The 25,990-nt window shown below is 37.1% G+C and overlaps 2 protein-coding genes across 3 annotated transcripts; both read right to left on the bottom strand.

Annotated features, from left to right (window-relative positions):
* Window positions 1-362: 362 nt before the first annotated feature.
* On the bottom strand, window positions 363-6,094 carry LOC307124490 (putative global transcription activator SNF2L2). Of its 2 annotated transcripts, none has more exons than XM_079813709.1 (6): window positions 5,767-6,094; window positions 2,928-3,157; window positions 2,602-2,707; window positions 2,108-2,209; window positions 1,598-1,730; window positions 363-1,377 (listed from the first exon to the last, which is right to left on the bottom strand). In XM_079813709.1, exons 1-6 carry the CDS (start codon window positions 5,848-5,850, stop codon window positions 1,232-1,234), a joined length of 801 nt encoding a protein of 266 aa, XP_079669835.1. In that variant the 5' UTR covers window positions 5,851-6,094; the 3' UTR covers window positions 363-1,231. The 2 variants fall into 2 exon arrangements, with proteins under 2 accessions (XP_079669835.1, XP_079669836.1); XM_079813710.1 differs by lacking the exon at window positions 5,767-6,094 and adding an exon at window positions 4,455-5,559.
* An 8,805-nt stretch (window positions 6,095-14,899) lies between these two features.
* On the bottom strand, window positions 14,900-24,141 carry kank1b (KN motif and ankyrin repeat domains 1b). The gene is made up of 11 exons (XM_079814744.1): window positions 24,021-24,141; window positions 19,437-21,881; window positions 19,255-19,341; window positions 18,465-18,552; window positions 18,146-18,277; window positions 17,970-18,057; window positions 17,120-17,339; window positions 16,005-16,147; window positions 15,715-15,915; window positions 15,483-15,581; window positions 14,900-15,379 (listed from the first exon to the last, which is right to left on the bottom strand). The coding sequence occupies exons 2-11, from the start codon at window positions 21,487-21,489 to the stop codon at window positions 15,326-15,328; spliced, it is 3,165 nt and encodes a 1,054-aa protein (XP_079670870.1). The 5' UTR covers window positions 21,490-21,881; window positions 24,021-24,141; the 3' UTR covers window positions 14,900-15,325.
* Between the last annotated feature and the right edge of the window lie 1,849 nt (window positions 24,142-25,990).

Here is a 25,990-nt window from a genome sequence, read left to right as displayed (position 1 = left end):
GATCATGGTTAAAACAGTGTAAAAGGAGGGTATTTTTGTAGAGTTTTGTAGAAATCATTGAGATAATTGGAATGTGTGTGAAAACAGGTGAAAATAATTAAAAGTTTTGAGAAAATGTCTTTGTTTTGAAAACTGAATGAATGTTATGGGAAATTGGGCCAACTAAAATCATTTAGTGTTGCAATCAAGAAACACTGTAAGAAAGCCAGAGTACTAAATTACTAACAGGAATTTATGGCTTACTTGTTGTATTGGTTACAAAAAAGCAGAAACCTGCTTTAAAGAAGCAAAATAGCCTGTTATTATTACTATGCTATAAAACATATTTTGATTACCCACAAAGCAAGAGAAGAAACTGATCCACATTAGGCCCTGTGATTTCATAAAAATGTTTATTTCAAGATGATGTCTCAAACCTTGTTGCCCTTTCACATCATATAAACCCCATACATTTTAATGTCAGAATCTGTGCACAAACACACCAGTTCTACCGTCCATCATAAACTGAACACACAAGCGTGACAATATCATCAATAGGTGCCTCTCTTTGAGGGCAGTATCTGATCTGTCACCAAAGAATACATTGCCATTATGCCCCAAGTTCCTCTATGTACAGATAGTTATGATCCTGTGAAAACTAAAGCGAGATAAAGAGCTGCTGGATAAAAAATCGTAACTTTTTTTTCAGAGATTTTGACAGGTAATGAAGGAAAGGGAAACGTACAAAGAGAGGATGACAAAGTGCTCATAGTCACAAAAAAACACAGATTAAAAATTCTCTGAGACAGAGACATAATAGCTTGCAAATTTAGCATAGCTTATCGCATCTTAAAAGATTGAATGCATTTTTTTTTTTAAATGATCATACAATATAATAATATGTCATACCACCATTTTCCATCCTTGGGGGAAAAGAGAGAGAACATTTTCAGGCAGTCTGAACTTACAGATTTTTTTCACCATGATGTTATCTATTTTGGGTTTATGATATATTTACATTATATAAATACATGAAAATAATGCCAATTTTAAACGCATTACTGCAGAAGCACTGCATTAATAATGTTGTTTTTAGAATACAAATGTTTTATAAAGGCGTTTTAAGCAACCAATATAATAAGAGATCACATTCAGAGCAAATCCTTGAGCAAAACATCAAGGAAAGTTGGACTGAAATGGCCATACAATGTTCTTAAAATGGCATACAATATATGAGACTGTCATTTGGGGTCTAATCCAATAGTCCTCTTGTGTTATTCTCACATTCTTGGCCAATGTCTTCATCACTGTTTGCGACCGGGCTGGAATTACTAGGATTGGTTTTATTTTTCTCCTTTTTTTCATCCACTTTGGGATTTTTTGTCTCTGAAACAGGAGCTTTTAAGACAAAAACATTTTTAATTTACATGATACCTTAAATACTATATCCATAATAATTTGCCTGAATTTGATTCATAGTCTTAAAGAGAGACGATTTCAAGCATTTATGCATTATTAGGTTTCACTGATTGTCATCTATTGCATCCCTCAGAATTATTTAATTTTAATATGCATTTCATCTCAATCTGGACAAGACAAAGCATGCGTTTTGACTTACCCTCTAAATTAAAATGATGGCCACCATCTGCCTCACTGCTTCCAACAGCATCATTGTCTTCCTCGCTGAGTTCCACTATTCGCTGTCTTGCACTCTCAAAAACAGACTTCAAAACAATGGAGTCTTCAAAGATCTAAGATATAGAGAGACATTTAACAATCTCAATGCAATCCATCCTCTATATTCACTGATACAAACAGCTTTTTGCCTTGCAAAAATATGCAGACCATTTATAACCTGTTAACTACTTAAATAATTGTGTTAATGTTTAATGCGAATATGAACAAAATGGTTTTTATATGTTGACAGAATTCTAAATAATTCTTAAAATCTATTTGCATAAATGCCTAATTCTTGTGTTCACATATAAATCGTTTAAGTTGTGAATTTAAACATAAAACATTCAAAAGAGGTCATATATGCAGTAAATAAAATTCAAAAGATTTTGAAATGTTTTTAGAAAGTATTTTTAAAGGATGAATGACCCAAGAACATGTTCTTAAGCCAAACCTGAGATCCTTCCAGATTAAACGTCTGAGCGTTGTGACACATCTGCATGATATCCTTTTCCAGGTCTGCAATGCACCTGTATTTGTGATTACGCACTCTCTCCTGCACAAGCAAAACCAGGATCAATTCAAAGGAATTTGTGTTAGAGAGCAGAAGATGGAAACAAAGAACAAGTTCCATTAACGGTCATAAATACATTTCCTGATTTATCCATTTCAATCCAAACACCTACGGAACTTTATGAGTAATGACATATTGTGTTTTTTGGTTGTTGTTGATCGAACCTGTAAAAAATCTGCCTCCTGCATATCACTCTAAAACCCAATCAGCAAAAACACACAACCTGTGTGACAAGAGCAAAATCAATGTGTTTCTTGAGCTGAAAGGGATGTCAGTGTGGAGATAAGAATGGAAAAAGGTGAAGGATGGTCTGGTAGAAAAGGGAGTGGAAGCGGAGGGTGAGATTTGTGTAATTGGGAACGATTCAAGTTCACCCTGATCCTCCTGAAGTCGACTGGCTTGCGGATGAGCTCGTAATACTCTGGCACCTCTTTTCTTGAGGGCAGCTGGACGAAACCTTTACTGATCTGTCGGCCCAACCTGTAGAACGGTGGCGTATTCAAGAAAAGGTACATAAAAAAAACATCTGTTACTCGTTTTCACTGACCTGACTTAAAGAATAAAGGGAAACAATATGAACTCAAAACTTTGTTGATGAAGTTCTTTGTAAATCATCCTGTTTTAGTGTCTCGATATATATGTCATGAAATAAAAACATAATCAGCAACAACCGATTAAGTCTGTGTGTTTAAGTACTGACGTGTCCTTGTAGTTGATGACCATATCTACGATGGTGTTCATCTGTTTTGTGAGTTTGGGAGGGTTGGGGGGCAGCTTCTCGGCAGGAGGGCGGCCCCGTCGCTTTTTCACTTTCTCCACCACCTCCAGACCAGTCTCAGAGCCCTGGTTGCCTTGTTGATCGCTTTTTCGTTTCTTCAAGTTGCTTTCCTCCTCCATAACCTCAGACACTCCGTTTTGGATAGCCTGAGACTGAGGACAAGACATGATCCATGGGAACACTGATGAGAGCTACTGGATGTGACAGAAATAGGGATTTGGACATGAACTTGAACTAAAAAGTATCCTCACGGTGCACATTATATAAAAAATAAAATAATACCTTCAACTAAGAATAGTCATTGTTCACTTCAATAAGTTGCCAGTTAACAAGAAATATAAGTGATGCTTTTAGATAAGGTTGACTTTATAGGTATGAACTAATAATTTAATAATCTAGGTTGTGAACTTACTGTTCATAGTAAATTCATTGTCTTTCATAATATATTTCATTAAGATGTACATGTATACGTATAAATTAACTAACCAAAATTAATAAATGCTATAAAACGGCTGTTCATTTATGACACCTAATTGCAATTAACACATGTTAACGAATTGAACATTACTGTAAAGAGCAACAGAGTTACAAGCTTAGGATACAATTTCAAAAATTCTAGGATATAATGTATATAAGAGGCTAGAGCTATTCGGGACATTATTGTGCTCATTTGTATTAAATTCAGGTTGCATGTGAATTTGCAACTCATTACTGTAATATTCTTAAGACATATGGAGGGATTAATAATCATTGTAGAAGTTTTGTGGCAATCATTGCACTATGAACATGTAGAATTTAGGATATTTGCCACATTGTATTTTAAACACGCTTTTCTAATTTCCAAAACTGGATTTTTTGTTCACCTTTTTTTGCAGTGAATACAATAGAAGAACAATTTTGGTCCCCTAAAGACCTTTTCACTGAACTTTTAAGAACATGTTACAGGGAAATGAAAATTCTGTCATCATTTACTCACCCTTGTTCCAAATGTATGAATTTCCTTCTTCTGCTAAACACACACAAAAAAAAAAGAAATTTTGAAGAATGCCAGTAACCAAACAGTGATGGACCCCATTGACTTCCATTGTATTTTTTTTGGTTAACCGTAATCTTCAAAATATCATATTTTGTGTTCAGCAGAAGAAAGAAAATCATACAGGTTTGGAACAGCTTGAGGGTGAGTAAATGATGACAATTTTCATTTTTGGGTGAACTATCGCTATAATAGTAATAATCTAAAGAACCTTTAGTGCAATGGAAATGGTTCAATGTTAAAGCTTCTTCATTGAACCACAGATTCTTTATTTGGTAGAGTGAATAAATTAATCAAACCAAGATAGTTAGCATAATAGCAGTAAATAAATAAGCAGTTTAATGAACTTTCTGCCCTTTCATCACTTTCAGGTCTAAACTGACATAGGTCATCATTATCTTGGCAACACGTCTCACCAGGCAAGATGCCTTCAATCTTCAGTCGCCTCTAACACGAACAGCTGCTTTCACTTCCATTTAATATTTGATAAAGCACCACTTAGCAATATATAACGGGCTCATTATGATACCACACATGGGCTTCTGGGAGGCAAGATATGCTGGTGCACTGATCTTCACTCCCATTGTGAATGAAATGATTGACGTTTACGACGATGCTGATCTCCGGTCAACACGCCTAAAAATACGTACGGTTCACCATACACAGCGTCCACCAACACGAGACGAGGCGCCACGCCGCCGCTTATGAACACGCACACGCCTCACGTGTGAAAATAAGCAAATGCATAATTCACTACTTGCGCGCGCGTGCGTGCGCGCTGCCAAGTCTGTGTTTTACACAAAGGCAATTAAAGTGCAATGATATTCCTGCCGCAGCCAGTGCTGGCACAGAGAGCATATGAGAGGGATGAAAATATTAATTCTGAGTATGACGCTATGCAGGCAGCGCCAGCCATTGATGTCTAGATCAAACACACACGCGCGCGCGCGCACACACACACACAGAACGCTCTCAAATACTTAAAATGCAAAGAAATCAGACAAAAGACGCAAATTTACTGATATGAGAGAACAGCCCCTCACAGACGCGAGCATTTCATGCAAACATCCTCAAAACGGGCGTAAGAGAAATGTGAAAGCTCGAGCGTGCAGAGAAACACACGGAAAGCATTTATTCACACGTACCCCAGGGGACCGTGAAAGGAAGGAGGCCTAATAATCAACAGCATAATAAAGGAATGCATGCACACACACACACACACACACACACACACACACACGCTTGCATGCACAGGCGCACAGCAGAAACGCAAACATGCAGGGTGTTTGCAACAAGCACATTCAGAAAAGTCTATATTTGGTGCAACATGCAAAAAACCCTTGTTACGCTACACAAGCCTGTTCCCATAACCTCTAGAACGAAAAAAGAGGTGTCAGGACGCGCACTGCCGATTTGTCTGGGCAATGTTTTCCTTCAGCAGACACCGATCACACCTACACACACACACACACACACACACACACACACACACACATTCCCTCTCTCACTTTCTGTCTGTGTGCCCATGTGCTGAAGCCTGGTGTGATTGCGTGCTCTATGCGCAGGAGAGAGAGAGCAAGTGAGAAGGAGAGAGAGAGAGAGAGAGAGAGAGAGAGAGAGAGAGAGAGAGAGAGAGAGAGAGAGAGAGAGAGAGAGAGAGAGAGAGAGAGAGAGAGAGAGAGAGAGAGAGAGAGAGAGAGAGAGAGAGAAACCAAGAGGGCGATTTACCTGACTGTGGTCTCCCGGCTGGCTCCAGTCTGGAGGAGAGAGAATTAGCAAACCAGCATTGCAGCGCGCAGCCAGTCTCTTCATCAGCTGATCACTCAAAACGCACAGCCCAAAAGGGGGGCGAAAAGCGCCCAGCTTTTCATACACAAATCAATTGCTGTTAGGATGTTGAGAGAGAGAGAGAGAGAGAGAGAGAGAGAGAGAGAGAGAGAGAGAGAGAGAGAGAGAGAGAGAGAGAGAGAGAGAGAGAGAGAGAGAGAGAAATAACTCCGAGAAGCCTTTCTGCTAGTTTGTCCCTGTGGAAAGGCCTGCAGCTCGCTTTTCTCTCTCTCTCTCTCTCTCTCTCTCCCTCACCCTCTCTCCTTTTCTCTCTCACTCACTGCATGTTTTAATATCGACTGTCGCAATCTGGTTTCTTTTCCTTTTTTCCTTTCCCCCTCTCCCTCTCTATTATGCTCTTGTTCAGTCTTTTTTAAACGCCCCTCTGTTAAAAGAACCGGGCTCCATTTTTGTGCCTATGCAGATGGTTTTTTGCAAGCTTTCCTGACATCTTGAGAGGATTCCAGGGTAGTTAATGTTGTTTTGCACACACACACACACACACACACACACACACACACACACACACACACACACACACACACACACACACACACACACACACACACACACACACACACACACACACACACACACACACACACACACACACACACACACACACACACACACACACACACACACACTATTGGCTAATGGCATGTTTGTATCTGCGTCTGGTAGCTTTTACAACATAAAAGAGCATAGAGATTCTGGTGATATCATTTGTGGCTATAAATATTACCAGACAGTCTAAAACATAACAGTTTCTGTCTGCTTCCCACTGAGAATTGAGACCTTTAACTTATAAAGTAGCTTCACATGTAGCTCTGTGGCGTCTGCTTAATTATTCTTATGCCATATTATTGTAGGGGTCAGCAGAGTGGCCTATATTAGCTACTTAGAATTTGATTCTTGGTCAAATATGATCGGTTGATGTCAGACCTGAGAGATGTTTGTTTATGTTTACATTGAAATGCCTGAATCGGTATGGGTGTGAATGTGCTGTAAGGAGATATTTCGCATTTCTATTGACTCAAGTCTGTTTATTACCAACTAAAGAAATAATAAGCAGTAGATCATTGAAATAGACAAAACAGACCTTGATAAAGCTGAAAAAAATTGTCAGGGTCACATACACCAATACATTTTTCTTTTACCACGTTTTGCATATTTCTAGAAATGAATCTCTATAGCAGTCATTGTGTTCCTTATCTCAGTTTATCCCTATTGTTTCTTTGTCTGCTGTCATGTTTATTTGTATAATACTGTGAAGCGACCTTGAGCTTGCAGAACGGAGCTATATAAAATAAACATTATTTTTATTAGTAGTAGTAGTAGTAGTAGTATAACAGCAAATAAACATATTATCAGAAGAGGTTATGATAGTAAAATCCACTCTATAGAATGTCATGTGCTATCGTTAGCATTTTGTAAACTGGTTTTAAATGTATGAAAGTTCAGTTATACAATAAATTGCCAACATTTCCTATGAGGTCACATTGCCATCTGTCATCAGAAAAGCCCTGTGATGAGTCATATTCCTGCTTTTAATATTCTCCATAATTTTCATGAATGAAATATGCTTCTCAAGTGTCTGTTTATAATACGATGCAGTTTTAAGGTGCAACACTGTTCATGTACAGTATATTTGCCATGGCAACAGCTTCATTATAGAAGCCATTGTTTAATTTATCAAATAATCTCATCAAATGTAATCAAATATCTGACAAGCTTCTGAGAAGTATTTAAATGTTGTTTGACCATGGAGAGCAGATTATTAGTGTGCTGTGGTATGATTACATGCTGTCATAATTTTACATTTCATATGCATGTTTTGCTATCAGGTCGACAAGGGCATTTTGGTAAAACATCTCAGGCGGTTACTATGGCAACACCACATTTTACTGGCTGCAGACCGCACTGAGCTGTAATGCTATAGCATTTCATCACAAAACACAGACACACACTTTGTCGTACAGACACACTGAGCTGAACATTCTCAAACACAATAAGCCACTGAGCTACATAAAGAAGAGCTAAACTCCACAAAAAAAGATGGGATGAAGTTAATGTAATTACATGCATGCATCCACAGTATATAAGTGATGTATATGTATTCAGACAAAAAAACATGCATGCAAGACGTCATGTTACACAAAAAAAACACAATTTTCTAACCTAACCTCAATTAATGCAGCCTTCTAAATTAATTTCTCACCACAAGATATTGTTTGTGTAATACTATGGGCTGTCTTTTATCTGACAGCCATCTATTTCCCCCTTCATTACAGCTGAACTGATTCTACATAAGTATTGAATGCCAGCTGTTGTCCTTGTTATTCCCTTCGTTTTGTGAAGAATCTCTTTTATCATGCTAACAAGTGCAAACATGATTGTCTAACCTCAAAAATGGGCGCAGACTGATTGTCATTATGCAGCAGAATGCATTTATATCACATAGGAATTTCGTTTGAAAGATTAGTTCACACAAAAATGAATCAAAAATGAATCAAAAATCTCTCATCAGTTACTCACCCTCATGTGGTTCCAAACCTGTAAGACCTTTCTTTTTTTTTTCTGTGGAGCACAACATAATTAGTTTTGAAAAATGTATACTGGAGAATGCAATTACAATGAATGGGGAATCGATCTTTCAAGCTAATATATATAAAAAAGGTTTCATAATGACAAAATATTCCTAACATAGAAAGAGTAGATTAGTCAAATGGCATAGGTTCACATCCAGACCAGTGTCTGTAAATGCCCCACTGAAAGCATTCTACGCAGCTGTATCAGTGTGTGGTGTGGGAGCTGCTCCCCTGTGAGCAGAGGCTGGTAAAATTAGCTCATCACTGGCTGTGCAATGAAGGCAAGGTAAAAGCTGCATTTTGATCTAAAAAGTAAATATTATACAAAGATCAACGCATCTATCTGTCTTCCAGGGCACCAACTAAAATTCCCCAATTCAATCAAATTAATAACAGAACAAACAAACTAAATAATGTCATTTCATCTAAATATGCACTTAAATAACTTAATAACTTTGTTAATGTGAGACCGGAGATGGCAGTAACACTTTTTGTTTGAGCATCAGTAACTCAGTGGTTGTTTGTGCTAGATCTCTCAAAGTTTGATACACAGTAGACACATTTGTCTACAAATAAAACTCACAACACGGATTATGTGAGTCAAGGTCAATAGTTCCGTAGTTAAAACGTAGCAGTTTTACCAGTTCCAGTAACGTCATGAAAAGAAAAGGGAGGCGAGGAAAATTGTTTTAACAAGACAGGTTAGTGCACTGGGTCAATGTGATGGGATGCCGTGCCCTGATCTTTTCGCTGCCTGATTTACTTTCGCGGGAATAGGACGCCGCCCGCACACGTCGGTATGCTACAGTCGATAACGCGCTCAAAGTCCCCGTCTTTTTGCGCTATTATGTAGTTTGTTGGTTTGTGTAACATGCAGCAAAATATCCGTGTCACAAGGATTACAGACTGGTCGGCTGCTGATGTGATATTTTTAACAATAGCCTACTGTCAAGAAAACGTGAATAGCCTACAACTCACTCCTATTGATGGATACATTTATTAGCTTTATTTAATACAATAGCACATTATCTTCGTCAAAAAGGAAGACAGTGAGAAACTTAAAGGGATAGTTCACCCAAAAATGAAAATTAGCCCATAATTTACTCACCCTCAAGTCATCCTAGGTGTATATTACATTCTTCTTTCAGACGAATAAAATCGGAGTTATATTACAAAAGTCCAGGCTAATCCAAGCATTAGAATTGCACTAATAGTGGCTCTGTTTTTGAAGTCCATAAAAAGTGCATCTGTCCGTCAAATAACGTGCTCCACGCGGCTCTGGGGTGTTAATAAAGGCCTTCTGAAGCGAAATGACGTGTTTGTGTAAGAAAAATATCCATATTTAAAACTTTATCAAGTAAACTTTCGGCCGACCGCCTTCCGTGGAAAAGTGTTGAATGTTGAAAGTGAAACTCAAGATGTGTACGTGACGTCATGACGAGCGTACCTGGTCGCGTTAGTCTTTCGATCGGCAGGGGAACTTTCAACAATTTTTCCATAAATTGAACAGGGAAGGCGGTCGGCCGAAAGTTTACTTTATAAAGTTTTAAATATGTATATTTTTCTAACACAAATGCATCGATTCACTTCAGAAGGCCTTTATTAACACTCCGGAGCCGCGTGGAGCATGTTATTTGATGGGCAGATACACTTTTTATGGACTTCAAAAACAGAGCAACTATTAGTGCAATTCTAATGCTTGGATTAGCCTAGAATTTTGTAATATAACTCTTTTGTAATATAATATTCGTCTGAAAGAAGAATGTCATATACACATAGGATGACTTGAGGGTGAGTAATTGAGGGCTACTTTTCATTTTTGGGTGAACTATCCCTTTAAGTGGTTTTATTTTAGGTTACATTTGACTGCTTACTTTTTCATTTCTGAATATCTCAGCTGTTATTAGACTGACTGGAAATAAATGTTATAGGCCTTTATATTGCTTTTATGCCTACTTTTAAAAAGTTTGTTTGATCATTTGATCAATTTCTTGTCTTTTGTTGTTATTTCTTTTGTTTGTCTGGCATAATTGCTTGATGACTGTAAATTAAATTATTACTCGCTTAATGCCATTTTTTTTGGCATTGACAACTTTGTACAATAAGTAAAAGCAATAACCTTTATTTGCATTTATTTATTTGTCTGTTTAGTTATTTTGTAAGAAATCCTTATTAGGTACACCACCAGATGTGACCCTCCATTTTATAGGCCTACCGTTACCGTATATATATATATATATATACGGTATACCGTATATATGATATGAGTGGAGGGCGTTGGGGGCCCACGTCAGTGTTTTTTTCAGGTGGCCCATGAATTCCCAATAGCTACGGCCCCTTTTGGGGATAAAAGTAACAATGAGAGGTGATTAACTTTACTGAAGAAAAAAATAATCACTTTCGAATAAATTGAACAATTTAAAGTGAAAAACATTATATTACATATTTTTTAAAACTTTAAATTTAACACAAAACAACTGCCATGTGTTTGTGTGAATAATCATGTGCGTGTAGGCTACTGCATTTTGGTAACACTGTACAATAAGGTTCATTAGTTAGGCCTACATAAGTTAACATGAACTAATAATGCACTTCACTTTTAAAGCATTTATTTATCTTTGTTAATGTTAATTTAGACATTTACTAATGCATTATTAAAATCTTGTTAACATTAGTTAATGCACTATGAACTAACATGAACAAACCATGAACAGCTGTATTTTTATGAACTAACAAAGATTAACTAATGCTGAACAGAGGTGTTTATGGTTAGTTCATGTTAACTAATGCATTAATGTTAACTAATAAAACCTTATTGTAAAGTGTTACCTGTATTTCTGTCATATTTGATTACATGTGAATGTTGCCATTCATAATATCACATAAAAAACGCTGGATGGAAACGCCAATATGTGCATAAATTCTAAAAATGTGTGCACAAAAAAAAACGTATGCGCTCAATTGAGGCGGATAATGGTTTTACCTGACAAGAAGACCTGCGCATGAAACTACGATGAAAACACATTTAGGCTACCACATCCCTTGAAAGGCAAAAAAAAATAAAAAAAAATAACCTCAAGTGACTTTGCCTTATAGGCTACTAAAGATGTGATTGATAACGGACTCATTGGAGGTTGGTTGGTTGTAACATTTTTAATCAACTGTTACAATTATCACATAACAGCCATTATAACTAAATGTGTGTTTGATGTTAGCATGAATGCAAAGTATCAAATTAAACTACTAGAGAAACAGTTAGTTTAGTTTATGGGTAAAACTGGGCTAAATTTGACTATTTTCTTTTAAAACACTATGGCACAATAAAGCCATGAGAAATAGAGATAATCATTAACCATTATATTAAAAATATATATTAGGCTAGTCATATATCCTAAAAAATATATAATATTTATTATACTATAGGCCTAAAGCTTTATTAAATTATTATGGGATCTCATTCAATGCTTTCCAAATATTAACTATATGAAATAATTTTGTTTGTTTTAAAATGAACATATTTTATTGACATGCGTATATTTATTTTTATGCATGTATAAAAAACGAAAATAGCCTAGTACAAACTTTGCTAAAGTGATTGTTTTAAACAAGTATTAACTAAACCATTATTAAAAACATATTATTTAAGTATTTTAATACTGTGTGCCTTTTAAAAATAGTTTTCTGTTGGCAGTGAGCGTTTATGCGCGCTGTTTGTGCCTGCCGAAGCCATACTTACATTTTAATATATTCTGCTCACTTTCCGACTTAATATCCGAAAAATATTTGTTGCAGAATGCTGCACACTTTTACAATGTAGGCTATTATTTATTAGCGGTCTATGTTTTGGATGAATATTTTGGTGGGGCTCCTACAGACGATTGAGCCGCAGCTACAATGGACCCTGTGTTACAACCTGGTTACAACACTCAAAAAAATGATTCTTTAAACTTACTTAATTTAATTATGGACAGTGGTTCCACACAAGCAAATTGCTTTTTATTAACATTAATGGAATTTTTCTAATCTATGTAAACTCCTTGTGTTGGGACAACACGACTGAATGGGGAAGAATCTATGTGAAATAGTAATGTTGAACTAAATCAGTGGAATTGCTTCCCTATAAATAAAATCGGTTAAGTTAAATGAACATGCACACTCAAAAAAATAACTCATTGGACAAGCTCAATTTACCTGAGGGGAGGTTTTCCATCCAATAAATATGTGTAACCCCAACTCATAAAAAACGAATTCATACAATGAAATGTAATTGAGTTGGTTCAACTCAATTTTATCTAATAGTTTAATTGATATTTATATACGTTTAACATTACTTTTTTTTCTTGTCAAACTTAAATTTAAAAAAATAATTGGAAAACCAATTATAAGCAATTTAATTCATCATCATATACAATGTATATAATGAATATATAAGAAAAGAGGTTTGACATTAGCATAGATCACTGGCGCCACTCTTCAGCATAACGGTAACCACAAAATTAAAAAAACATTACAGAAACCTCTCTAAATGTCCAACATAACTGAACATTAAACACTAACATTACTAACAACATCATTCCCTTTACAGAAAAACATATAAAATAACACTTTAATCGCTAAATTTACTCTCCTAATGGAGTCCCTTGCAAAGCATGCTGGGAACTGCCCAGTTAGTTATGTCAACACAAATATTTAATGTAGTTTTAACACAACTGAATTAAGTAAACTTCAGTTTTAAATATATTAGGTTGATTGAACACAATTAAATTAAGTTGTGACAAAATTAGATATGTTTAAGTAAAGTGAACAGAATTTAAATGTGTCACATCTATGAAGGGCTTGAATCATTTTTTTGAGTGAACAGGGGTTTTCAAACTGGGGTCCGGGGACCTCCAGGGGTCCTCCAGAAGGTTTAAGGGGTCCCCAGAAAAGTTCAGGGAATAAAAAGACAAAGCAAAAATGGATAAAGTCTACCGAACGTTCTGTTTCAGTTCTGTTTCGCTCCTTTCTTGCTTTGTATCTTTCTAGTGAGTTTTTCTCACCATAGTCCCCTTTATCTCACTCACTGGGGTTGTAAGGCAGTATTCTCACCACAGTATAAGCTGCTTACATACAATTACAGTAAAAAAATAAAATAAAATAAAAAATCATCCTTGTTCACATTACTTAAAAACTCATGTAACTACATGAACTTAAATTTATTGAGTTGTTTCTACTAAAAATTAGTATTGTCAGCTTTACTTAATAAGTGTTTGTTCGGTCAACTTAACATTACTAAGTGAAACGAACAAACTGGGCAGTGGATCTAGTTCCCAGCATGCTTTGCAAGGGACTGCATTAGGAGAGTGAATTTAGGGATTCAAGTGTTATTTTATGTGTTTTTCAGTAAAGGGAAAGATGTTGTTAGTTTATGTTAGTGTCTAATGTTCAGTTATTTTGGACATTTAGAGTTTCTGTAATTTTGTGGTCACCATTATGCAGAAGAGCGGTGCCTGTGTTTAGGGCACTCATATACACATATTTATTGGATAGAATTCCTGCCCTCAATTAAATTGAGTTTGACCAGTGAGTTATTTTTGAATTCTGTTTCTAAAAATATGCTTGTTGTTAATTAATAATTTTCCACTTACACTTGTAGAGCAAATAGTTAATTTAATAAGGTAAATTAAATCGATAAATGTGTTCACCTAATATAATGTTATGTTAAATTTATAAAAGTTTATTAAGTAAAATGCACATATAAATATTATGAAACAGTGACAAATTCAAATGGTTTGTATTTATTCAAGGAAATTGTTAGCTTTACTTGAATTTCTTTTGTTCATTTAACTAAATTATTATTTGTAAATATTACTCAATATAGTTGCATATATATAAATGCATTTTTTTTTATATAAATCATTTTTAATTGAAAAATTCTTCACGTTTATACATCCAACATTATGTATAGCCGATTTAAGCTTGGAAACATGTTGTATTTATTATGTCACACTTACTATTTATCTAACAGTTTAAATGTTTTTTTTCCATACATAAAAAAATATATAGATGGATTTTAGGAAGGGGGTCCCTCATAAAAGGTTCATCATATTTGGGGGTCCTTGCATCAAAGTTTGAAAACCCCTGGGTTACAACACCAACTGGTCTCCCCTATAACGTTTACATGGAAATATAGTATTTCTAGTGTTTTCGTGTAATGTTGTCCGACAAAAAAAAAAAAAGACATTCAAGAATGATTGCTAAACTGTACTATATTATGAACAATAGAAATAATATTTTTGGCAAATTTATTCCTCAGAGTTGCAACTCCCCTTCTTCCCAATGTCCGCTGATCTCCTGCAGCCCAGCTTTTCGCCATTAGATGGCATCATAACTGTTCAAGTTATCCAGATCTAAAATACTACAAGAGGAAAGTAAGGCAATTTTTGCAATAAACACAAGGTGGTGATGTAAGTACATATTTATTTATTTTATATGAACATGACATTTACATTTACTTCATTTTCATAAAGAGTTGCTAAAATATAGATTTTAGATTTTGAAATGCATAGAACAAGTGGAATATATAGCAACAAGCTTTTAAAAGTAAAAAAAAACATTTTATACAGTATCATAAAATGCATATAATTTATATATTACCTAAAATTAATACATACAACTGTTTTAACATGCAGTTTCCTATTATAGTATAACAGTTGAATTTAAAATATAGGTCTTTATTAGTAAACTGCATTTCCAACAGTGAGTGCACTGCATTTTTAGAACTATTGCTCTCTTTAATATTACACGTTTGAAAAGATGATGTGTTATATGATCGAACAGGATGTTCAGAGGGGTGTATGAATAGATGAAGAGAGCATGGGAAAATGTCACTAATCAGAAAAGCTTATGCGTGAAGCAGGTGGAGTCTTGCTTCGAGGGGATCCCTGTGGATGAGCATGAAAACAGCTGTTCTGCGAATTTGCGTAACTGGTAAGTAAATAAAATAAAAATGCTATGAGAGAGTACAGGAGTAGATAAGAGTCATACCCTAGGATGGCCCTTGGAGTAGTTGACATGGGCATAGAGGAGCATAGCAATGTCTTTGTGTCCGGCCTCCAGAGCTATAGACAGAGCAGTGCTCTCATCCTACCAGCACAACGACACAAAACATACCAAACAAAAGAACAGATACAAATGTAATAGACACATTTAAACAAGAACGAGAATGAGAATAATAAATATTAGATCTTTTTTCTCAGATAGCCATGTTGTTACTCACATTGTCAGCCAGTGTGGCATCACAGCCTGGCTGAGCCAGTAAGAGTTTGACAATGTCAGCATGGCCGTGTTCACCAGCACACATCAGAGCGGTTGACCCCTCATCATCCTGGATGTTGACCTCTGCCCCCGCAGCCAGTAGAGCCCGGACCATATCTATACGCCCATGACTGACTGCTAGCATGAGAGCGGTCTGACCAGCCTGTGAAGAAAATAGTCCAGTAAACATAAAATAATACTCTTAGGGAGAAACCTTTTTTTTTTTACTCATATAAACAAAGAGACAGATACCTGGCTGGCCTTGGCATTAACATCGCCTCTGCAGAAGAGTTCTTGCACCACCATCATGTCTTCTTTTGCTTCCACGGCGGCCAGGGAGGCAAGCATTATGGGAGTATAGCCAGCCTTATTCTGATGATCAATATTACACACTCCTGCATGAGAAGGAATCAAGAGCAAATTAATTGTCCATCTAGGTTGTCCACAAAACATTAAAGGATCCACAATTTGAACCCTTTTTTAACATTAGAGTGCCTCTCTACAGTTTATTTAAACTGTGTTCTAGAAACAGAAGCATTTGACACTCTTTCTTTATCTAGTCTTTGAAAATGTATATTAAGCAAACCACAACCATTCAAAGAGTCAGTACAATGTTTAAATGTTTTTTGAAAGAAGTCTCTTATTCTCACCAAGACTTAATTTATTTGTTCTAACATACACTATGAACAGTAATATTCTGAAATATTATTATTACAATTTAAAATAACTATTTTCTATTATAATATATTTAAAAACTAATTTATTCCTAATATATGCTCATTCAGCTCAAGAAACATTTCTTATTATATTATGTTGAAAACAGTTGTGCTGCTTAATATTTTTGTGGAAACCATGATACATTTTTTTTACAGTATTCTTTGATTAAAGAAAAAAATGCTGTCCTTTTAAACTTTCTATTACTGTCTTTACTGTCACTTTTGATTAATTTAATGCATCCTTGCTGAATAAAAGTACTAATAAAAAAAAAAAAAAAAAAATCCTGACCACAAACTTGGACGATAGAATATTGGTTTAGTTGTGAAATATTCAATGCAGATCCTGCAAGCATATTAACACAAATGTTGAATCTGCTGTACTACTTCACATTGGATTAATCTAGGATTATATGTTAACCCACTTTATTTTTTAACGTAACAGTGGAACAGTGGAACAGTGGCCATTTGTAAATTGAATGTGTCTGGCTTCTGATATCTGGTTCCAATTATTTTTAGCTGTACAAAACAGCTTGTTATGCTGCTTGATATTACAAACTGGTATTAATTAACATATTTTAATATATTGTCATAGTTGTACAGAAAATAGCCTTCTTCCGCATTGCTAAATTAGGTGGATGGGTTTCAGTGTACCTGCAGCAAGTAGAATCTTTACAACGCTGAAATTAGAGTGAGACACACTATAGTGAAGGGCTGTGTTGCCATTTTGGTCAGCCATGTTGGCCACAAAGCACAGCACGTCTGGCGAGACATGGCGGCAAGCGAAGAGGAAGTCCTCCACGATCTGTGGACATACCCTCTTCTGACTGGACACACAGAACCACTCCTGCTGCACTGTGCTCAGACAGGAGCGCTTTTGGAAAGAAAAACAGATAAAATGCAGAAAAATCAATTAAAAAAAGCTTTTTAGACATAATATGCCAAGAACAAAATGACACAAAATAAATGAATGAAGGCGTCACAAACAGGCTTAAATTACTTTTAAGATAGAGAAAATACAGCAACACTATAATTTTAAACTTCCAAAATCCCACAGAGTACCAAACAATCTGATCTATATGCCAGTGGGTAATTATGGGACGAGGAGAAGATGGAGTAAACATAGAACACATCAACAACTGAGTTTTTCAGACTGTGAAATATGTTTGGTTTGCCCTTTTGCTTTCCTGTTGTTGAGTTATATATTCTTGAATCTTGAGAATTCATTCCCACAAGTTTCTTAAACATGTTTACCAAAGCTAGATCCATCTGAGATGGTTAAATTCTTCCTGAACACATTGTTGTTGTGTGTGACAAAGCAACTCAAAAAGTTAGAAGCCACTAACAATGTGGGCGAAATGACAAATTACTTAGCAAAAGCCATAGAAAAAACAAAAAACAAAAAAAGAGTCTAACCGCAGTCTGTTGAGAATAGACAAATACATGGAAATGGTAAAAGAACTGACATTAAAGGACAGTTCTCAGTAACTGTTCTGTAACTCACCAGTTCTCTGTTGGATATGACCTTGCTGTCATTGAGGTGAACTTCCAGAGTTTGGCAGGCAGAAAGCATCTTCTCACTAAACGTATACCTATACAGTAGGCATCAAACGTATCATGATAAACTGAACAGTTTCATCTTGCACTGATAAAATAAAACTTGTTATTATAAGTATGAACCTTTCGTTTCTTTTAGGAATCTTCACTTTATCTTTGGTGCTCCCCTCGTTCTCCCTATTTTCTCTTTTTTTCTTCTCTTCATTCTCAGAATTGCCACCTTCAGGCAAGAGGTCCACAATACCTCTCTGTGTACTGTATATTGACAGAGAGAGATGTACAATTAAATGTACAATGCATATGTATAGCAATGTATATTGTTCAAATAACAAAAAAGACACACAATACACAATCAATCTGATAAAATAGCTCTAGCTCAACAAAATGCGACACTGAGCTAAATTTATTAGTCATTTAATAAATAATGAAAACCTTTATTTACCCAAGCGATGCAGTCTTAGGGTTCATACTATCCGTGGTTCTTTTTCTTTTCATGATAGACCTGAGACAGCGGTCGTCACTGGGTGAGCCTAAAGGAAATGACAACATATTTCTAATAAAACTAATAGGATATGACACAATATAAGAGTCAAAACTAATTTTAAAGTAAAAATTAAAATGCGATTTGTGTTTCAGTAGTGCATTTCTTAAAACAAGTTTTCAAACTGACAGTAGATGTTCATCGCCCTTCTTTGGAACTTAATGTATATTAGGAAAAGAAGCCCCGTGGAAGGGAATCACCATATTTGCAGGTCATTGACATGAAGATGCTTGAAAACCCCTGAAAACATTCCCTGTCCCTGGTTTACAATGAAGCATGCACACACTTCTTTATACAGCACAAACACCTGGTAAAGGCTCTTTTTTCTTTAATAAGGACTAATGATACACAAGCACTCCTGCCTTTCAGAAATCATGCACAGCGCAGGCTTCTAGTGTGGATGGTATTCATGTCTGTGTCTGCCACATACCAAAGGACATAAGAGCATTCCACAAGCCAACAGCAGCCCAAATATTCTAAGTGTAGGGCTCATTCAGCCAAAAGACAAACCAGAGAGAGCTATTTTCACCTCCCGTTCAAATTCCACAGCATATTGCTCTGAAAAAGTCTTCTCTTTTCTGCTTATTTTTACATCTCGCATGCACTTCTTTGTCGGGTGGAGTCATTTCAACCAGGATGCAATACTTTTGCTTGCTAACTTGAGTTACCTTTGACACATGCAGATACATACCATGAAGAGCAGCAGACATCTGCAGTTCCATTTGATTCTTCTGTTTAACCATTGTCGTCTCATTTGATGACTGGCTTTGTGCAGTGACTGGAAATTAGAAAGAAAATGAAAGCAAGCAATTAGCTGAAACCTCATAAAGCATGCTTTTAAAAAGGCAGATACACAAAAATGCACAGCCTCACCTCCGACTTGTTCATCTACGTGACTGTGGGACTGGAGAGTGACCTCATGTTTTGACCCAGGGTGGCTGTCGGTTAACAGGTCCTGTTGTTCTTTAAGTAATTTCTGCATGCGATCTATGTAATGATCAAGTCCAGGCTCAGTCTGCACAAACATCTGGCCCTCCATGTCGCGTATCCTCCCGTCCCCCACTTCTATGCCGATGCTACGTGTCTTGACCGGATCTGGTAGGCGGGATGGACCACATGCAATGTTTCGTGTATGGAGGCCGATGAGGATATTCTCATTAATATTTGCCATTCCGATGCCAACATCTCGGGTCATCACATTAGGGACAGCAAGGGTGCTTGTGTCTCTACCGAAGCATGTAGTGGTTCCAACAGAGTGCATCTGAACAGCAGCCATTCGGTCGCAAACCTTCCCATCCCCAACCGCCAGAGATCGGGTGATCGTGTGTGCTGTGTTAGTATGTCTTTCCCTGGTGAGTGTGTGCTTTGTGTTGGTGCTGGCTTCAGAGATACAGGCCTGCAAAGTGCTGGTGCTGCGCGAGACTGTGCAAAATGCAGTGCTGGTACGCTGCGACAAAGTCTGTGGGATTGCCATTACACTAAAGTCAACGTTTCGCACTGGGTCAGTGACAGTTCCTTGGGAAATTTGCGATTTTACCACTCTGACGTCCATGTCGACTGTACAGTCACCACAGCCAACTGTTTGGTGGGAAACGCTCTTCTTCTCCATCGTCTCCAAAGTAATTGTGGCAGCGTCACACATGCATATTGTTGTCCCAACACCTTGATTTCGTGATGCTGTACGCTTGCTTCCAACGCATTGATCTTTCCGCTCTACTTTTTGGCGTACTACCCACTCTTCCATAGGTGTATCTGGGCCAGATGAAACAACCCTCACCTCGGGTTTGCAGGAAACTCCAACAGCAATGGAAATCCCCTCTAGTCCTCCCCCAACAGCAGAATGCACAAGGTTGGTGTGGTTTCCAACCCCAAGAGTGCGAGTTTGCGACCCGGTCTGGGTTGCGGCGCAGTCCACCTGCGGTTGTGCAGAGGAACTCTTATCAGCATGGTTTCTCGCTTCTGCTTCCCGCAGTTCACTCCTCAGCCTGCCCATTTCTGCCTTGAGCATTGCTTCTTTAAGCTCAGCCTCCAGTATCTGAACCCGGTCAGTTAAATGTTGGATGGTTTGCTGTTGCAACTCGGTTTCTGCTTCCTTGGATACAACCCCGAGCATAGTCTCCGTGACACTGACAGCCACTGACTGAGTCTCAGGTTTTGCACCAACAGCAACATCCTTACAAAAGTTTAATTTGTGTTGATGAATGACATCAACTTCATCAATGCACCTGTCATCTCCAACTGCAACAGACTTTCGATCCCTCGTCTTGAAGGCACAGGATTCAAGACGTGCATCTTGGATCTTCCTTTCGAGAAGTTGCATTTCAACACTGAGCTGTTGGAAATCCGTCAGACCAGAGATGGCACTGTGCTCCAAACCCTCCATCGCTGGTTTGCTGCTAAATTCTTTGTCATTAATAGAGCCTGATTTGTGATCTTCATCTTGCCTCTTGACCAGGGTGGTCAGTTGTCTCTTTTCTTCTTGCAAAACAGAAATCTTTACCTGTAAGACAGGAATGGCCTTCACTTGCTCCTCCAGGTCCTTTAACCTTCGTAAAGCAGCTGCCATCTGATCCCTGACCATCTGCAGATGGAGTGGGCTCACGCCGCTCCCTGGAGATGCTCGGCCAGAGCTTGAGGGGCTGATTTTAAGGGTGTTCCCCAATGACAAGGAACCTTGTCGGGGCTGGTCTAGGACTGTCATCTTAGCACCTTGATTTAAGGCACTCCAGCTTGTATACGGAGATCGGGTACCACTAGAGCCAAAACCACCAAAACTGGCCAGTCTACGCCGCGGCTGTGGTTCTGGAGGTCCTTGCTGCGACGGGCCTCTCTCATGTTCCAAACGTTTGCATGTTTCCATCAAAGTTTTTTCCACTAGAGGATTTGTTTTGGTTGGGGTAGGATGTTGTGTGGCTGGGGCAGGCATCCCATCTATATACCTCTGAGAGGTGACTAGGTCTTGAGGGACCTCAGGTCTTGGACTGGAGGATTTAGGTTTGGAATGGGGAAGTGGGGGTCTTCTTCTGTTGACAGAAGAAGAGGAAGAGGATGAAGAGGGAGACGTTTTCTTGGCTTCATCACTGCTCACTGAGGACAAAGACTCTGAAGAAGTCCAGCGTGTGGGGTTTACGATGCGTTGCGACTCGGAGGCAGCGTTTGCCGCTCCGGGCCGCTTGGTAAAATGCAGCCGCCGAATGGTGTCACTTCGCTCAATATCATCCACGTATTTAACAAAGTCTAAATCGAGCTGGTACCCGTATGGTGTATCAATGCTGAATGGACTACTCTGAAAAGTGTCAGCTGTGGTTTCACTCCAGTCTGTTTAAACAAAGAAAACAAAATTACTGGCAGAGGAGATTGGAAGAGAATTCATATTCACAGTTCATTGATTTTTTTTTTTTTACTTTATTTTTTATTATTCTAATTTACAAGATTTACAATGAAAATAAAAGAATATTAACAGGAAGGGAGAAAAGAGATTAAACATATCAAATATCTGCAATACAGCGTTCACAGCTGTATACTTATAAATGCATATCTACAGTTCATATTTTTTAAAGTGAATGTGTCTAAAAAATGTTTGTGTGTGTAAAACGGTTCAATAATAAGATAGAAATACAGGGAGTGCAGAATTATTAGGCACGTTGATTTTCTGATCATATTTTTTTTCCAGGCACATTTGACCAATTCCAAACCACAGTAATCCTAATAACTACTATTGATTTAGTATTTAATAATGTATAAGTGATATATAATTGTTCATGAAGGCTGGAAATGAAAAACACCTTATATTCAGGTGTGCAGAATTATTAGGCATGTTTTCTTTTACAGATAAATTGAGCCAAAAAAGAGATTTAACTCAGACTGAAAAGTCAAAAAGTATTAAATGCCCATGAGAAGGATGCAATACTAATGCAATACTAGACATTGCAGTTAAGGCATGACCATTGGACAGTGAAATGCTCGTTGGGTCAGCAGGATCTGACAAAAACAGGTGGTGAAGAAAAGACACCTGTTAACTGCAAAAGAATTAAGAATTAAGGTGAAGAATTAAGGGTGAAACCATCAGGAACCCTTTAGTCTCCAGCGCCACCATTTTCCAAAGCTGCAACCTACCTGGAGTCTCCAGAAGTGCAAGGTGTCAGGATCTCAGAGACTTCAGTTAGGTAAAGAATCCTAAAAAATGACCCCCACTAAATAAGAATCATAAGCTGAAGTGTTGTAAAAAACATGAAGCCTGCTTTTTTATAGGCTTTATAGGTTTTATAGGTTGAGAGTGACTCTTGAAGGACCAGCACCACTTCCTCTAGTACCACTGTTTGAAGAATTCATCTTCCAGAATCTGGCAGTACGTTTTGGGAGTTCATTTTAGTCCATCCTGAAGTCCGTTTTGCAGAGATGGACTAAAAAACTCCCAAAACGTACTGCCAGATTCTGGAAGATGAATTCTTCAAACAGTGATACTAGAGGATGTGATGCTGGTCCTTCAAGAGTCACTCTCAACCTATCTGTCCATAAAGCCTATAAAAATACCTTCTTCATGTATTTTACAACACTTCAGCTTGTGATTCTTATCTAGTGAGGGTCATTTTTTAGGATTCTTTACCTAACTGAAGTCTCTGAGATCCTGACACCTTGCACTTCTGGAGACTCCAGGTAGGTTGCAGCTTTGGAAAATGTTGGCGCTGGAGACTAAAGGGTTCCTGATGGTTTCACCCTTAATTCTTCACCTTAATTCTTAATTCTTTTGCAGTTAACAGGTGTCTTTTCTTCACCACCTGTTTTTGTCAGATCCTGCTGACCCAACGAGCATTTCACTGTCCAATGGTCATGCCTTAACTGCAATGTCTAGTATTGCATTAGTATTGCATCCTTCTCATGAGCATTTAATACTTTTTGACTTTTCAGTCTGAGTTAAATCTCTTTTTTTGGCTCAATTTATCTGTAAAAGAAAACATGCCTAATAATTCTGCACACCTGAATATAAGGTGATTTTCATTTCCAGCCTTCATGAACAATTATATATCACTTATACATTATTAAATACTAAATCAATAGTAGTTATTAGGATTACTGTGGTTTGGAATTGGTCAAATGTGCCTGGAAAAAAAATATGATCAGAAAATCAACGTGCCTAATAATTCTGCACTCCCTGTATACTTCCAAGCCAAGAACATGCAAATGTATGACTGTGGACTGTTTATGACTAACATGCATGATAACACGATTTAAAAATCACAGAATGAAATTGTGACAGAAAGAAAACGACAAAAAACATTTACAAATTCAATAGTACATACATATACTTTATATTTACAGTATTTCAAGTGGTGACATTCTCAGCTTTCAAAATGTATCTGATTTCCATAAAAATAAGCATTCCTTACTAAAAAGCTCAGCATCAAATGTCTTTCACAATAAAATACGGCTAAAGATGATAAGTATTAACTTTCTTACCTGCAGATTAAAATTTTCACAAAACGTTGTAGACACATGAAAAGAAAAGTTAGTAAAGTTCATCTGTTCTCTTTCCCTCTCTCCGTCCATGTCTTACTCTTTCTGCTTTCCGCCTTCAGTCTCTTATTTTGTTTCTCTCCTCCCACTGCTTTTTTTATTCCCTTTCTCTTTCAACAAATCAAGCATTCAAAAACGTTTCTATTGAAAAGTAAAAAACCCAAACCAGGCCTTTAACACTGAAAAAACTTCCAGCTATAAATAAAGCGATCCCCTTGCATTCAGAAACTGAGAGCATCCAACATTTTTTATATATATAATTTAAGGACACTACAGGGTTACTGATTCTTACCTTGTTGATTCAGGTGGAAGTGTGTTTTTTTCTGAGTCATGGCAGATTTTTATTGATGATACCACCACTAAAATTGTTCTTTCCCAGCAGTAGAAACACTAGAAAAGCAAGAACAGACAAGAGCACATTAAACATATCACCTGACATATATGCTGTTGTTGTTTAGCTGAGAAACTGCATTATACATACTACAACTAGGACACTGCTAATAATCTTTTCTTGTTCAACAAGAAACTGGTAAAATAGGGTTGTGTCCAAATTGCTACATTTATTCCATGTAACAATTTAAAATTCATGCCACTTTCATAAAAGTAATCTTAAACAGGACAGGTCTGGTTATTTGTGGTTAACAGATCAATGTAAGGGGTGAAACCTTTCAATCATGGATCTCAAATGATATATCTTTTCATATACTGCCCCCTACTGGAGATATAAAAAGGCAAGCAGTCTCATGTAGATCTGCAATACACCACTTGGGGAGGGAAGGGAGGCTGAAAAGTTTACAATTATAGTAAAAACAAAGGGATTTGGATCTTTTGAATGAACTGGTTTGACTGAATCACTGAATTGGACTGACCCAGTTCTTCATATAGTTTAACACATGAAGCAATGAACATGACATCAGTTGACTTACAGTATACTTTTAAAGTGCATTTATGGTGCTTTTGCATTCTTTTTTTTAATATGCAAATCTCCAGTCTCCTTTCATTGTAATTGCATGCAAAACTTTACATTACCTAAAATGTATCCTCGTGTTACATGGAAAAAAGAAAGTCAAAACGGTATGGAATGACGTTCTTTTTTGGTGGGACAAACTGTCCCTATAATGCATCGTTTTTAGTATTGCTCCAGCCGCAAGCAGGAGTTCTAGCTTAGTGACACTAAAAAAAGCGAAACCATAAGTGTATGCCACATAATGTTTCTTCCTTCTGATGAAGGAAAGAAATGAAGAGGGAGAGAAACCCTGCAACCCAGGAGAAGCTTGCACTGTCACTGCAGACAGATATCTGAAACATGAGCCCTGCATTGTGTCAGCTGAATTGCTTGGCAGAGAGAGGACATGGACACATTGACACAACACACACGAATGGGCACACACTGATGGTCCATGAACACACGTATACCTGATATGAAAAAAAGGCTTCAGGGTATAAAGTAAAACTGAGAAAATGATTGATGAAAAAGAGAACATCACAGAGATAAATACTTTTGAGGCACATATTTAGAAATACAATCGTTTGTTTGTTTTTTTACTGCAGAATAACAAATATGACCTGTAATTACTATTAATTGATGAAAAATGTGGACATCTAATATCATTTGCACACAATATGCAGACTATGAAAACATGTCCATGTTTTTGATTTTGTTAGCTCACTAGCAGAATACTTAAAATGTTCTTTTTATTCCATATGTTGGATCCTTAAACACAAAGGGCTGTTTTGTTGAAATTCAATGAAAGAGGGTAAATCAGTTTGATTTGGTTTACTGGATATTGCATTCTAAAGACGATTTACTTCGTTTTAAGACGGAAATGTATGCATGTATGCATTAATGGACATAATCTCCTGGTACAACCCAGTATATCTTCGGCTCAATGGATTACACACTGCCTGGAGAC

The sequence above is a fragment of the Gobio gobio genome (assembly GCF_949357685.1).
Source record: "Gobio gobio genome assembly, chromosome: 4".
Lineage (NCBI taxonomy): Eukaryota > Metazoa > Chordata > Actinopteri > Cypriniformes > Gobionidae > Gobio > Gobio gobio.
The sequence above is the reverse complement of the archived record's forward strand: the minus strand, read 5'-3'. Positions and strand labels throughout refer to the sequence as shown.